Here is a 16,520-nt window from a genome sequence, read left to right as displayed (position 1 = left end):
ACGGGACCAATCAATAAAACTTAAAATGCCAAGAAGCTTTTATTTGATCTTTCTCTCCCAAGACGGTGCGAGCGGCTGCGTCTGAGCCATACAAGATAAGCTCTTGTTTCACGCGGCGAGGTGAATAAGCAGGGTTGACACATTTGTTTCTTTTTTTTTTAATGACACAGAGGTTCATTCCCAAAAGATTTTTTTTTTTTTTGACCAACGCTCCTCTTTGTTGCGTTGTCCTGATGCAGAGCCAGAGCCGTTCACGTTCTATAAAATCCAATTGACTTAAAATAGCATGGTGACGATGTGTTCCCGGTGCTTGTGTCCTACCGCTGCAGTCACGTGTTTATAACCTCCACATAATGCTTCACCAGGCAAACAGAAAGACACGAGGAAGTCGGACTCCGTCTGACCTTTCTCAAGGTGAAAAAGGCTCGGTGGCATTTTCCTGTCTCCCCTTTCCCCCCTCACCGAAACACCCACACGGCACGGTGATTCTTTGTGCTTTACATCGTTCTCCTTTTTAATGTCATGTGGGTTCTACATAAGAGTTAACAAACGAACATTTGGAAAAACAGAGAAATGCCATTTAATCAAACAAGCATCTTCGGCTACCGCGGGGATAAGGTCCCACTGAACATCAAATATCCAGCTGACTCGGGCCACTGCTTTGTTGTCATTGATTGGGTTTGATCGTAAAGGTTCTGCTCCCAAAATAGAAAAGGTCACTTCCGACTTAACTGTGAAAGTCCATATAGGATTTACTATATGGGATTTTGGGGCCAATTTCAACATCAAATAAAGAGGGAATGAGGGTTGTGGAGTTAAGCTTCAAATGAGAATTGTTAGAGAGTCTGTACGTAACGGCAGTTTCGAGAGCTCCGACTGTGTTCTTGTAGCTTTTATCATTTTTTTACTTAGTGCGCCGACACTAGATATCAGGATGTAGCAATATAACCCACAATAAAACCTGACATTGACAGAGTTAGAAGAAGAGGCAGCACAATAAAATACCTGGTGAAAGGTTTTCCTGACACTTTTTAGGTGGAGAGAAAAAGAGAGGCTCTGCTTTCTGATGTGTGCGCGTCGCTTGATTTAATTAATTTTCTGTGTTCTCTGCTTTCTCTCACCCCGCAGACACATGAGTTTCTTTGCATCCAAAGCAAGCCCAACCTCTGTGATCCTGGACCTATGGGAGGCGCAACATTTCCACAGCGGCAACATCAACCAGCTGGCCACGGTCATGGCCGACATCGGCAAACAGGAAGCCATGATATTCCTGGTCTCCGATGGCGAGTGCTAACCTACAAAAGAGGGACAGACTGGTGCCGAGGAAAAGTACACAACGTGATACACTAATACGCATTCTTACACACATAATAAAACAATAACTGCAGCGGGAATCGAAGAACAGAGCTGTCCCAGCGTTCCTTTTCTTCACTTTAGAAGATAAGAAAGTGTTTATGTAGGATTGAGTCCCTATTTCCCATCAAACACAGTAAAAATCTTTAAATGACAGACCAAATGAGGAACAAGGGGAGTTTGGGTGTGTGTGTGTTTGGGGAAAACGTATTCACAGACTCAGTAGAGAAAGTACCTTTTATTTCCCATCAAAGACCCAAGTTAAATTAGTCCATACCCTAGTTCTGCTGCAAAGGTAACATCAAATTAACTCTTCTAAACAGGCCGCGTACGGCTTAACAAGGAGCAATATGCAAATGTAACGCCAATATTAGTAATGGCCAATATTGCAAATTCAGTCGTTAATTTTTGAACTTGGATTCAAAAACCGTGTGTTTTTAAACAGTCAGTTAAAAGGAAGGTGGCAAAAAAGGGTGCAGGTCATTTCAGGTTAAAGAGAACCAGCAACATATGCAATTGGCAGGTTCGTCACATGACATCAACTCAGAAGATTAGCCCACTTTTTTTTCTTTACCTTTTTTATTTTATTTTAAAGCAACCTAGTGAGACTTTGTGCGTGTGTGTGAGTCACATAATCTGTTTAACACACAGACGGCTTGTAGCGGATTCTGGACTTGCTGGTTTAAAAACAGATTGTGTGTCTGAGCCCCCCAAAAACCCATCTCATGTAGTTTGTGTGTGCGTTGTGTGTGTTGTAGTCCAGCCAGTATCACTATTGTGAATCTAACATCTTGACATCTTGATTCAGTGAGACGCTTTGCAGCTTTTCCCTCTTTTAAATCGATATATGTGAGGTTTGGGTTCTCTGGATCCTTTTTTTTTTTTTTTTTTGAAGTGATTAATATCCTGACTTAAAGTCATATTTTAAAGGAAATTTCTATTTAAAGCCTTCTGATTTTGATCCATAAGGTTTCCACATTTTATATTACCCCAATCGTTCATTGTGGCGTTTCTGTTTTAAATTCCACAGCTTAATGAAGGAGCCATAGGGCCGAGAGGCACGCCGACTGCACGTGCGAACGCTGAATGTCGTCAAAGCTCATTTCTAAAATGACATTTTCCTCTTGATTACATTGATTTTTGTAGTCTAAAAACATGGCCCGAAGGGTTATTATTCCATATGAATTATGTAGAGCACTTTCCCTCAGAAAAATCTGACAACAAATTCTTCAAAATCATCACAAGATTACTCATGTTGAAAGGGTAATTGTGCAGCTTTGTTTGTATTATTCATAAAGCAATGTTGGTGGGAATTCTGCATTTGCTGTGTGGCAAACAGTATTTCCACATCAGAGAGAAGCCCGTCTCTCAGATAAAATAAAGAGCAGCTTTTTCATAATGTCACCCCCTCTGCTCACAAATAGATGCTTTGAAAGGATTTTTTTTTTTTTTTGGCTATCTGTATCCAGACAGCAACAATTATCCAATAGATTCATGCAAAAATCCATAAACTGCAGCGGCGCATTTGCATTCTGTCGTATTTCACTAACAGTATTTTTCTTTTTCTCGTAACGAATCTGTCAAACAAACACAAAAATTTCTCGTTTAGCAATTTTCCTTCGGTGAGGTGTGAGCAGTCCCAAACTAGCCATAGGTTCTCTCTGTGTCTGCCTCAGGGTTGCATGTGAAGTTGTCTGTTCAAAGCTATAATGAAAACCCCACCCCTTTCCATTCAAACAGCGAGGACGGCCCAATCCTGCGGGCTCAAATGGTTTTTAACCTTTAAGATGAAATGATTGTCAGATTTTTTGGAATGTACATTAGTTTCCTTGTAGCAGGCAGAAAGTTTGACTTTCTTTTTATACCGTCGCCCATCGCCTTGCTCGTTTAACCACATCTCCCCTCAGAGTCCCGTTACCAGTTTATATAAAGATGCCGTGAAAATGATCAGAAACTCAAAATCTTTTCACGTTGAATCAGATCGCCGTGCATAATTTGTAAATACTTTTCTATACCAGCCGTGTGCTGTCACTTTGCATACTGTATATCAGCAGAATTGTTAACCAAAGTTTTCTGAATATCATTTCGAGGGCCACCGCATCCTCACGCCGTGTCCACAAATCCACTGTTTTCTAGAGTAGCTGTCTCTTTCATTGTCTTTCCTTTTTCCCTCTTTTTAAGGCATCTCAATGCTGTTTGTTTACGCAGTACTCTGTGTCACCTTATCACTTTGTAAACAAATGTAAATTATATTTTAATATGAAGCCAAAAAAGACACTTAACTGGCGCAGCATTTGTCAAGTCTAAAACCGTGACGTGTTTGCCTATATACTGTTGTTTGGCGATCTAGCAGACTATTTGCAGTGTTAAGGGTTTCGAGACTGTTTCACAGGAAAGCTTTCTGTCGACGTTTTGTTTGTCCTTAACTCTGCACACTTGATGATTCCTGTAACTGTAAGCATTTAAAAATCCAAGGTGGAAACTGTCACTTGTGATTAACGAGTCACCGCGTCGGTGGGCGGGCTGCGTGGCTAATTGGAGAGTGAGGGCGTCGGTTCTCGGACGCTGACGAGCCGGCGTCGGCGCGGCACGTTTAGATGAGCCACGGCAGCTGTACAGTCAGAGCGCATGTGTGTTTCTTCACCCCCCCTCCGTCATCGTCTTGGATATGTTGCCTAAGCACATTTCAGTAATGTAATTCACCAGCCGCCAGGATGTTGAGCATCTTATCTTTACATCTAGCTCGTCTGACAAATCTAACAATTCTGCTATGACTCAGTGTGTGTGCGTGTGTGTGCGATGAATACAGTTTGAGAGAAAACCCAGGCCTGATAATTCTGTGTAAGTATGTGTCAATAACATACAAGCTTTGTTCAAGGGTTTATACTGTCAGTTCACCCCTGTGTTATGGGGAGAAATGTAACATCTCAGCACTGTACTTTTTGTGTCACTCATTACTATTCAGTGTCAAGGATGTATTTGAGTGTGTGTGTGAGAGAGACTGGGTGTGTGCATACCTCCCTGTCACTCTTACTAAACTGTTTTCTTTTTGAAGTAAGAACAATAGACTTCTGTACTTGTGAATGGTTTTTTCTCTTTAGTTCCTTGATTCAATGTTCCTTGCCTTTCTGCAAGTCAAAAATGCTGTATTTATTACATGCCACAGCGCTTATGCAATTGTATAATCCTCCTTTATGTTCCTTTGTTTTTAACCTTTTTTGTGTTCCCTATCGTTAATGTAAATTGTTGTCGAAACTTTTGTGGCGATGGAAAAACTTCTGCTAAGGGAGATTTTCTGTACTTTTTTGGACAATGATATGGATTTGTGGGTAGAATTTTGGAAATTCGTTTCTAAGTGCTTTCAAGTATTTACTTGGCCTTATGTATATATATCTATCTATGACATTTCAGAAAGGTATGTATAGTAATTCAATCCGAAAATTGTTGTAAATAAATTATATATTGTTAAATCAAGGCCTGGATCTTTTATGAAATGCGTCTGTTGTTCTTCTTGCCATGGGATTAAATGCAAAGCTTTTTGGCTGATTAGCCTGGAGCCTTTCCTGCTACGGTGTAGGGATCCAGTGGCTCTGTGTGCTGTGTGGGAAATTTTGCTGTCATAGTTTGACATTTCCATCTCAGGGGACAAGATGATCCAATGTCAATCACTACTGAATCATCATTTTTACCTTATGATGAAACATTTCTATCCTGATGGTCTCTTCCAGGATGACTGTGCTCCCACTCATAGCACACAAGGGCTCACTGAATAGTATGACTCATTGAGTATGACCTTTGTAACATGACTCAGCACCTTTGGGGGAAAAATTTGGGACTCTGCTCTCCACCAACATGAAACAGGAAATGAGGGAACACACTCAAGTCCACTTATTAGGTACATTTCCTATTATTGTGTTGGCTGTCCTGCCTTGAGTAAGCAAGGTGAACACACATCATTGCTCCACATTTGTCAGCTGTACATTCATTAGCTTTGTGACATGGCCTGTCTGGCAAAAATCACCCATATCACATTCAATGTCACTTAAATCACCTTTCTTCCCCATTCTGATGTGCCGGTTTGAACTTCCGCAGGTCATATTTACCATGTCTGCATACCTACACGTACATCACCTTTTTATTAAACCTACACCGGAGCTTGTCATCGCAGGAAAGGGTACGCTGAGGGCAGGTCGCCAGTCTATTGCATAGCTAACACAGATGACTATTCACACCTAAGGTCAAATAAGCTAACAAGCATGGCTTTGGACTGTGGAAGGAAACTGGAGGAGCTGGAGAAAACTCTTGTTGCGAGATGGTGCTGATTTTACTAGATTAGAGAAATACCCTCCTTATAACTCATAACACTGAAAGTTATAAGTAAAATGAAAAGAGCAAACTAAACCAGGAAAAAAGAAAATGCCAAACAAAATAACTAAATAGAAAACAGAACTATAATGACTCTGTTCAAAAGCCAAGAGTTTCAGAGCAAATAAAAGTTATTTGCCCTACAAAAATTATTTATTCAGTTTATTTTCAATCTGTATATTTCCCCCTGGTTATCTACACCCCACCAGCAATAATCCTATGTCTTCCAGTTTGAGGAACCACTGGTCTACTGCCTCATCCTGCATTGAAGTTGAGCCAGAAAAGCTGATTAAAATATTCAAACTAAAATGTTTAGTAGACTGAACTTGCTCACTTGATCAAAGATACATTTTTGGCACATGTCATAATCAATGCATGGTTCAGACAAAGAATCAGGTTTTACAGCTTGGCATCCATTTTAAAACACCTCTGGGCACATAGCTGGGGATTAACTTTAAAGCTGTATCTAAACTCACTAATTTCTGTGGTGACCAGGATATGAACATTAAAAAGAATCACCAATCGAATCTGATGGAAAAAAAAAAATATTGCAAAGGAAATCTTTTTCCCTGACAGATTTTGCTGTAAAATTTCAGGACACTTTTAGAGGATTCCTCTCTAAATGGTAATGGTCTAAAATGGGGTCTCAAACAAACTCTAGTCCTCGAGGGCCGGTGTCCTGAAACTTTTCCATGTGTCCCTGTTCTCACCTGAATAAAATCAGTAGGTCATTAGTAAGACTCTAGAACTTGACTGCATGCTGAGGTGGCAACCCCTAACCCAACTCAAGTAAATTTAAATAAGTGTTTGGAAAAAAAGTACTTCTAAAAGTACATTTTTTGCACCATGTTCATTCACTCATGAGCTGCTGTAACATGAATCAAATGGCTGAAATGCCACCTCAGCATGCAGTTCTATAGTCTTGTGAATGACCTAATTGTATTCAGGTGTGTTGCAACAGGCACACAAGGAAAAGTTTCAGGACACCAGCCCTCGAGGACTGGAGTTTGAGACCACTGGTCTTAGAAAAAAATAAAAAAAATAAGTGTGCAACATTTCATGAACTGTAAAACCTCTCATCTCAGGACCCTCATCTTGCATCTCCATGACACATAACCATTGAGCTAAAGTCTGTAACAATTAGCCTAGCTTAAGGTACAAATGGCTAGCTTAGTGCTCTCCAATGGTTAAAGATGAAAAGAATACGCTTTGGAGTTGGAGATATGTGTCATTATACCAAGGAGTGTTTAAAAACAACAAGAAACATCCATTTGTAGCTTCACCTTTGGCGTCAGTTTTTTGTTTTTTAAACTCTGGACTGCAGGCTAGCTGCTGACCCACTGCTACCACGGCTGATGCTAAGCCTTTAAGAGGAGCTTCTCACCTAAACAAAAATGTAGCTATTCCAGCAAGAATGATGTCTTAAGCACCTGGCTACTTACCAGTTAAGATAAAATGCCACTTATTTCAGTATTACTTTGTTGATTATATTTATAGGGAGCATACAAAGGCTTCATCAGGGTTTTGGAAAAAAGAGCAAAGATGGCAATTGACAATTTTAAAAATTGTTACAGATGGGAGTGTTTCCAAGAGAAACAAAATGACCCGGCACATGGAATTACTAAATAATTTTATTTGAAACTTTCAGCTGCAATAAAAACAACACTTACAGGCCACTTCTGAAGCAATATAAATACAGATTCAGTGATGTGAAAGTACTCTAAGGAATAATATCACAGTGACATGGGGAACACTTGGACTTACTTTGTCTCATTTAATAATAAAAAAAAAAAAGTCAAATCAAAGGAAAAGTTAAAAATCAATCTCCATCACCCGCGTGTATGACGATTAAAAATGGGTTAATTACTACATCATTCTAAATGACTCTTCAAGCTGGAGTGTGCGCTCTGACTTGCCAGAGTCAAAGTAATAAGTAGTTAGTGATTCTGTGGAGGAGATCCAGTCAAGCAGAAATGGACACCTCCTTTTCTGCTCGACTGGCCCCCCATTACATTAAAGGGCGCTGCAGTGAGAGCCGATGAGTGGGCTGGGGTCCTGTATGGGGCCAGCACTTCACTACACTTAGTGCAAGAGAATTGCTTGATCATTACTGCAATATGAGACATTATTAGAGGCTCAATGACTCCTTCAAGTTGGTGACTTGAATTAACAAGGACAAGGAGAACAGAGGCGGGAGATTACTCCGCTAACAACTACAAATCGACGTGACCTGCGGTGACATTTTTTTCATGACCTAAAAACAACTTGGAAGTCAAAAAGTTACCGATGGCGTGACATAATTCCTCGACTCCTTCCAGTTATGCAACACAGCATTTGGCATTAGACGCAGTGCCATCAGAAGTCTCCTAACAGCAGAGTAAAGTGACGGTACGTGCAGCCAGCATTAAGCCTCGAGAACAAAAACAAAGTCTGCAGCACAGAGAGAAAGGACTTAGTTTAACAAGGTGTGTGGCAGGAAGGGATGTGGTGCGTCTACGGAAGTGTCAGGGGGTAAAGAGAATGGAGTGAACAGTGCTCCTTCTTCTGAAGATGCGCCTCGCTCTCTCACACTGGAGCAAAAGCATGGCCTTTGCACAGGGGCTTATCCTTCTTCGAGTAGAACGTCTTCCCCTCCAGGTTGATTTGGCAGAGCTTTAAAGATGAAAGGAGACACACAGAGTGAGAGAGACGGATTGGGAAATGAGGGCAGAGTAGATATCAGACTTCAACACTGCTGATGTGAATTTACACAGTTTCTAGTGGCCAGAGCAAGCTTTACTTGACTGCATTTGCTTTCAGTTTTCTTCACAGAATGAGAGAGATATAGAGAGTGATAGACTGCAAGTGACAGGCTGAGAGAGAGAGGGAGAAAGCTTGAGGTCCAGACATGGAGGCAAATTTTTTTTCTCCAGGTGCCATTGTACTGGGACAGCTGCGAGATACGGGGGCAAAGAGAGCCCACAAGGAGCTATATCCATCAAAATGACTTACAGCACAGACGAAGCACGTATCGTGCCAGCTGTAGCCCAAGGCCTCCAGAAACCGATCCCCGGCATCAATCTTGAAGTCACAGCCATGGCATTTGGTGCCAAACATCTTCTCATAGTCTGGAGAGGAGAGGAGGAGGGAGGGGGGGGAGTGGCGAGCAGAAGAAATGTGAGATAAGGTGAATATAAGATTACATTTTTAACTCAAAAGAGCTTTTATTGTTGCCCGCATCAGGCCAAGGAATCGCCCCGGCCTCCGCAATCGCCGTTTGTAAACATCGCTTAACCTTTACGGGATCCGTAGACACTGAAATCCTTTTCCACATCTTTCATCTTTAGAAGAAGAAGTGGAGGCTGTTTGCCGCTCCGAGATGAGCAATCCTCACTACACGCAACCACTTAAGGGACTGAATGGTGCAAAATAAAGACTTATAGAGCTGCTTTGATGCCAAATGCCGGCTCCTCTTCTTATTGGCCATTTGATATCTATACTGTTTGTGTTGTTGTGTCCACCCACTGTACATTAGTGCCTTTCCAGAGTGTAGGGGTGGGATTAGGATGAGGTGGAAATTGCTCCAGATACTTGACTGGATTTGCCAGTCTCTTTCATCACAAGGACTGTCGGGGGAAAGTGTCAGGTTATAATGCCGCTTCTCAAGAGTGAGTGGGTGAGAGCTGTACAATCCTTGAAAGATGCTGAGGCAGCAGAATGTTTATCAGAGCTGAAGGCATTATTCAGAATATGAGTACCCAGGTTCTGGCTTTGCCTCTGATAAAGCAGCAATCCACGTCAGATGCCCCGCTAAGTCATTTATATCATAATAGAAGAGCACGCACCATTCATAAAACCCAATAGAGGTATGTATGAAGTAAACTGGAGCTAAATAGATTACAGCAGATGAAAACATCACACTTTATGATTGACTGCGGTATGTGCCAGGAGACTCTCGATGTAGGTTTCTGCCAAACCCCACAGCAATACTACAATGTTTGACAAAACGTGTCAGAAATAGTTTGATTTTTACAAAGAAAATAATCAAAATTATTTCAGATAGACTGGAGAGGATGCACTGTAGAGAGGAAACAATTTTATCACAAAATGCACGCTACACCTGATTCGTGCACTGGCTGAATTTAAAGATTTTGTACCCCGACGTCTATGACGTGGGCCGAGCTGTAGCATCTATTTAAAACATGCTTTGTGGGTGTCAGCTTGCTCCGTCTCATCTGTGGACTTGAGGCCAGTGCAGATTTATAATCGGGCTCGATCCACGTGTGAAGTCGCGGGGCATCTTACATGAGTCGAGATGTTCTCAGTTGGCGCTGGAACTAATCGGTCTGCACACTGATTTTCAGCACGCTCAGGCAAATGCTATCTGGCTTGGACTCGGGTTTAGAATTAAACTTTTTATTAAAGCACAGGTTTCTGTGGGCGCTTCCATCTGCTCAGCAGAACTGACTACTGTCATTGTTGCAGTTATTAGTAGTAGTAGTAGTAGTATTTGCAACTGTTCCTTAGAACGACATAAATGTGACTACTTTTATTTCCAGCAGAGGATTTTTCACCATGGTGACACATTTATGTTTTGTGAAGCCTTCAGTGTTGGATTGTTTGAATGAATGAAAAGAGTCCTTGAGAGAAAACACAGTCGAACTACACATTTGGTCACGACTGAGGTCTTTATTATAAGTAAACTATCCTTTTCTCACTAGACACGCGAGTCTGGAACCAAACTGTCCTAAAGAGTGATGAAATCGTAAAAGAAAGGCGGACATTTACCATCTTTTGGAGCACAGTTGAAGCACAGACTGCATGTTATGGTTTTTGGATCAGACTCAAACTCAGGATACTGCACGCTCGTATGGTAGCGACTTGTTAATGGTGAAATAGTGATGCCCTAAAGCTTGCCCTGCTTTATCGTCTATTTTACTCTAAATGGAACCATAATTTACAAAGTGAACACCGAGCTGTATTAAATAAGACTTGAAACTAGCAATTCAGAAGAAAAACTCATTAGGAAAGTGGTTACAGAGTTCATTAATCAAGACAGAAGTACACTCATTTTTTTCATGCACTTCTACAGAAACTGACTTCATTGTCAAGCTGAGAGACGTCGCCCCCTGCTGGCCTATAGGGAAAATGGATGTGTAAAATCACACTAGCTTCAATTTGAATTCAGCTTTTTATACTAGGTGTGAGTTCATCCCATATTTTACACAACAGAGGACATCACAGCCATCACTACCAAGCAGAATAGTTGTATGTATCCTCCCCTGGCCCTTGGAAGACAATCAACTGTGTCACAGCATTGGTGTTGTTTCATGTAGGATGCGAAGCAGTAGCATCAGTTTGTGAATGTGGCTCCAAAAAGAGCCGTTTCGGTCTTTTTTTTTTTTTTTTACCTTTTCCAACTCTTACACAATAAATTGCACCATTTGCATTTAGATTGTTCAGGTATGCAAGATAGGAAGTATAGTACGTGTGGACTGCAATGGTTCAGTTACTCACCTCTCTCACAGTAGGGTTCACCCTCCTCCATGTAAAAGGCTTGATTCCTGATAGGATTCTTGCAGGCTGCACACTTGAAACACTGAACATGGTAAGTCATCTTCAGTGCATGCATGATTTCCTAATTGGGGGGGGGGGGGGGGGGGGGGGGGGAGGAAAAAGGTTAACTTTTGTTAAAAACTTTGAAACAGCTTTTTTGATTTTGCTGGATACGACAGCTTCTCTCTCTGCAGCTTCTCTCCTCCTGCTACCCCCCCAAAAACCCATCTCCATAGAGACTGTGTCTGCTTCCAAAAAGACAAAAAACAAACTAAAAACCAGCAACAAACAACTTAAACATTTACAAAAAAAGAACAATACAGTATCCACATCTGAACCAAAGAGTAAAACAGTGAAATGTGGATTATTAAATATTAGGTCTCTCTCCTCCAAGTCTCTGTTAGTACATGACTTAATAATTGATCAACAAATTGATTTACTCTGCCTTACAGAAACCTGGTTGCAGCAGGATGATTATGTTAGTTTAAATGAATCAACACCCCCGAGTCATTCTAACTACCAGAAATCTCGAAGCACAGGTCGAGGGGGCGGTGTGGCAGCAATTTTTCACACCAGTCTATTAATTAATGAAAGACCAAGACAGACTGTTAATTCATTTGAAAGCCTGATGCTTAGCATTGTCCACCCCAGCTGTGAAACTCAGAAACCAGTCTTACTTGTTATCATCTATCGTCCACCTGGGCCTTACACAGAGTTTCTGTCTGATTTCTCAGACTTTATATCTAATTTAGTTCTGAGCTCAGATAAAATAATTATTGTGGGTGATTTTAACATCCATGTTGATGCTAAAAATGACAGCCTCAACATGGCATTTAATCTGTTGTTAGACTCAATTGGTTTCTCTCAAAATGTAAAAGAACCCACCCACCACTTTAATCACACTCTAGATCTTGTTTTAACATATGGCATAGAAACTGAACATTTAACAGTGTTTCCTGAAAACCCTCTCCTGTCTGATCATTTCTTGCTAACATTTACATTTACAATAATTGATTACGCAGCAGTGGAGAGTGGACTTTATCAAAGTAGATGTCTTTCTGAAAGCGCTGTAACTAAGTTTAAGAATATAATCCAGCCACTGTTATCATCGTCAATGCCCTGTACCAACACAGAGCAGAGCAGCTATCTGAACGCTACCCAACAGAGGTCGATTATCTTGTTAATAATTTCACCTCCTCACTACATACGACTCTGGATACTGTAGCTCCAGTGAAAACTAAGGTCTCTAATCAGAAGTACCTGACCCCGTGGTATAATTCTCAAACACGTACCCTAAAGCAGATGACTCGTAATCTGGAGAGGAAATGGCGTGTCACAAATTTAGAGGATCATCATTTAGCCTGGAGAAATAGTTTGTTGCTTTATAAGAAAGCCCTCCGCAAAGCCAGAACAGCTTACTACTCATCACTGATTGAAGAAAATAAGAACAACCCCAGGTTTCTCTTCAGCACTGTAGCCAGGCTGACAAAAAGTCAGAGCTCTGTTAAGCCAACCATCCCTTTAACGTTAACTAGTGATGACTTCATGAACTTCTTCACAAATAAAATTTTTATCATTAGAGAAAAAAATTACCAATAATCATCCCACAGATGTAATATTATCTACAGCTACTCTTAGTTTCATTGATGTTAAGTTAGACTCTTTTTTTCCAATCGATCTTTCTGAGTTAACTTCAATAATTACTTCCTCCAAACCATCAACGTGTCTTTTAGACCCCATTCCTACAAAACTGCTCAAAGAAGTCCTGCCATTGATTAATTCTTCGATCTTATATATGATCAACCTATCTCTAATAATCGGCTATGTACCACAGGCCTTCAAGGTGGCTGCAGTTAAACCTTTACTCAAAAAAGCCATCTCTAGACCCAGCAGTCTTAGCTAATTATAGGCCAATCTCCAACCTTCCTTTCATATCAAAAATCCTTGAAAGAGTAGTTGTCAAACAGCTAACAGATCATCTGCAGAGGAATGGTTTATTTGAAGAGTTTCAGTCAGGTTTCAGAGTTCATCACAGCACAGAAACAGCTTTAGTGAAGGTTACAAATGATCTTCTTATGGCCTCTGACAGTAGACTCATCTCTGTGCTTGTCCTTCTTGACCTTAGTGCAGCATTCGATACTGTTGACCATAATATCCTATTAGAGCGATTAGAACATGCTGTAGGTATTACAGGTATTGCACTGCAGTGGTTTGTATCATATCTATCTAATAGACTCCAATTTGTGCATGTAAATGGAGAGTCCTCTTCACACACTGAGGTTAATTATGGAGTTCCACAGGGTTCAGTGCTAGGACCAATTCTGTTTACATTATACATGCTTCCCCTAGGCAGCATCATTAGAAGACATAGCATACATTTTCACTGCTATGCAGATGACACCCAGCTCTATCTGTCCATGAAGCCAGATAACACACACCAATTAGTTAAACTGCAGGAATGTCTTAAAGACATAAAGACTTGGATGGCCACTAACTTTCTGCTTCTTAACTCAGATAAAACTGAGGTCATTGTACTCGGCGCTGAAAAGCTTAGAAATATGGTATCTAACCAGATTCTTACTCTGGATGGCATTACCTTGGCCTCCAGTAACACTGTGAGGAACCTTGGAGTCATTTTTCACCAGGATATGTCCTTTAATGCACATATTAAACAAATATGTAAGACTGCGTTCTTCCATTTGCGCAACATCTCTAAAATTAGAAATATCCTGTCTCAGAGTGACGCTGAAAAACTAGTTCATGCATTTATTACTTCCAGGCTGGACTACTGCAATTCATTATTATCAGGATGTCCAAAAAACTCACTGAAAAGCCTTCAGTTAATCCAAAATGCTGCAGCAAGAGTACTGACAGGGACTAGAAAGAGAGAGCATATTTCTCCTGTTTTGGCTTCCCTTCATTGGCTTCCTGTTAAATCCAGAATTGAATTCAAAATCCTGCTCCTCACATACAAGGTCTTAAATAATCAGGCCCCATCTTATCTTAATGACCTTGTAGTACCATATCACCCTATTAGAGCACTTCGCTCTCGCTCTGCAGGCCTACTTGTTGTTCCTAGAGTATTTAAAAGTAGAATGGGAGGGAGAGCCTTCAGTTTTCAGGCCCCTCTTCTGTGGAACCAGCTTCCAGTTTGGATTCGGGAGACAGACACTATCTCTACTTTTAAGATTAGGCTTAAAACTTTCCTTTTTGCTAAAGCATATAGTTAGGGCTGGACCAGGTGACCCTGAATCCTCCCTTAGTTATGCTGCAATAGATGTAGGCTGCCGGGGGATTCCCATGATGCATTGAGTTTTTCCTTTCCAGTCACCTTTCTCACTCACTATGTGTTAACAGACCTCTCTGTATTGAATCGTATCTGCTATTAATCTCTGTCTCTCTTCCACAGCATGTCTTTTATCCTGTCTTCCTTCTCTCACCCCAACCGGTCGCAGCAGATGGCCACCCCTCCCTGAGCCTGGTTCTGCCGGAGGTTTCTTCCTGTTAAAAGGGAGTTTTTCCTTCCCACTGTCGCCAAAGTGCTTGCTCATAGGGGGTCATATGATTGTTGGGCTTTTCTCTGTATCTATGAAGCGCCTTGAGGCGACATTTGTTGTGATTTGGCGCTATATAAATAAAATTGAATTGAATTGAATTGACAGAAGCTCGTACCCCTATGATCTTCTTTTTGCACTTGGCACAGTTCGGAGCATATCGGTTGTCGTGGCACTTGGTACAATAGACGGCTCCCCTTTCTTCAAAGAAGCCCCCCTCCTCCAGGACCGCCTTACACTGTGAGCATGTAAACTCTTCCGGGTGCCAAGACCGTCCCAGTGCCACCAGGTACCGTCCCCTGGAGAAAAGAAAAAGAAAAAAAAAGACTCTTAGTAACACATAAATAGGGATTTTTTTTTAAAATATAAATTGGCTAAATAATCCAAAGCTTCAACAGAGGAGTGAAAAAAGATCCAAAGGCACTCAGCAAAAATACACTAGACTGTGGGAAATGTGAGCAAACGCTGAAGACAAATTTTAGGTTTTCCAGAATTTGAATTTGAGTCTTCACTCAAAAATTAATGAATAAAAGCTCTTTGTTCTCAATGGTGACCAGAATATCAACCAGAGTTTCTTTGTTATTCTGAGTGATAACAAGATGTCTCCACACTCTGTGAAATATGCTGACTGGCTTAATTTGCTGCAGACAGGCAGTGTGTCGTGAATATTAAGAGTCTTAAATTGTCATCTCTAACAGGAGCCTCCAAGGAGCAAACAGAGAGCGCCTCGTTCGAGTTAAAAAGAATCAGCCTGTGTGTAGCGGCGGTGCAGCCTCACCTGATGATTTTGTTGCAGGCACCACATATGGGGGTCCTCCCGCTGTCTTCCGGCGCCTGCTGTGCAGCCTGCAGGATGGAACTGCGGCTCTGCATAGGCGTGGGCTGGGCTGGCTTCTGGTGCTGGGTCACGACGGTGCTGACCTTGTCTGGGCGAAAGCGGTCGGCAAAATTGGGGTCCGAGACCCACGGCGGTCGGCAGGAAGGAGCAGAACTCTTTGGTGCGGCGGTGGCACTTGTCGATTCTGCACATCACAAAAAATAAAATTTTTTTAAAAAAAATCCCATAACAATCCACCCTTCAAACAGATGTCTGTGGTGACAGCTTTGAGTGTCGCGTTGTTGCTGCTGTATTGACACTTAAGACTTAGAATCTATTAGCACAGCCTCTCCTGGAGGCTGCTGGGGCTCTTTTTAACGCATCAGCAGGAGAAGAAACTCACCATCTGGTTTATTTGCTGCTTGGGCCTTGGCAGGTGAGGGAGTTGGCTCAAGGCTGTGGGGAGAAAATGACTAATTAGAAAAGGTGTGCACGCACGCACGCACGCACGCACGCACGCACGCACGCACACGCACACGCACACGCACACACACTCTAACTATAGTTACTTCTCAATGGATGCCATGTTTGGATATCTCCTGCCATGGCTGAGCTGTCACCATTATGCTGTGCCACGGATTACCTTGTGTGTGAATGATTCGAAGCACCATTATTAATATTAATTGGGATTAACGGGGTAGCGTGGTGCCCCCACCTGTTGTGATCACACATTCTGATTCAGTGTATTAGATTTAACTGAAAGCAGCACAATAATTGAAATTTCTCCAGTATCAAAGAGCAACAGTGAGCAGTTTCTATCATGACTCAAAAATCAATCAAGCCGAACGTGATTTCAGCATCATCGCCCTGCTGTTCAAGAGCCACAGCCTCTCACG

General features: G+C 41.6%; 2 protein-coding genes across 8 annotated transcripts in view; one reads left to right on the top strand and one right to left on the bottom strand.

The window, feature by feature from the left end:
- Positions 1-6,738, top strand: part of unc5a (unc-5 netrin receptor A) — a 152,271-nt gene extending 145,533 nt beyond the window's left edge. For all 4 annotated transcript variants that reach the window (XM_085132415.1, XM_085132432.1, XM_085132424.1 and 1 more), the window contains one exon: positions 1,129-6,738. In XM_085132415.1, the coding sequence (XP_084988541.1) occupies positions 1,129-1,294 (166 nt within the window). In that variant the 3' untranslated portion in view covers positions 1,295-6,738. The remainder of the gene's footprint in view (positions 1-1,128) is intronic.
- The window catches only part of pdlim7 (PDZ and LIM domain 7), a 38,168-nt gene continuing 26,206 nt past the window's right edge, over positions 4,559-16,520 (bottom strand). For all 4 annotated transcript variants that reach the window (XM_085132457.1, XM_085132479.1, XM_085132466.1 and 1 more), the window contains exons 6-11: positions 16,028-16,080; positions 15,586-15,829; positions 14,926-15,106; positions 11,215-11,335; positions 8,710-8,825; positions 4,559-8,370 (exon numbers count right to left, since the gene is read on the bottom strand). In XM_085132457.1, coding sequence (XP_084988583.1) covers positions 8,284-8,370; positions 8,710-8,825; positions 11,215-11,335; positions 14,926-15,106; positions 15,586-15,829; positions 16,028-16,080 — 802 coding nt within the window. In that variant the 3' untranslated portion in view covers positions 4,559-8,283. The remainder of the gene's footprint in view (positions 8,371-8,709; positions 8,826-11,214; positions 11,336-14,925; positions 15,107-15,585; positions 15,830-16,027; positions 16,081-16,520) is intronic.

The sequence above is a fragment of the Neolamprologus multifasciatus genome, chromosome 2, assembly GCF_963576455.1.
Source record: "Neolamprologus multifasciatus chromosome 2, fNeoMul1.2, whole genome shotgun sequence".
NCBI lineage: Eukaryota > Metazoa > Chordata > Actinopteri > Cichliformes > Cichlidae > Neolamprologus > Neolamprologus multifasciatus.
This window is presented reverse-complemented; position numbering and strand designations above follow the sequence as displayed.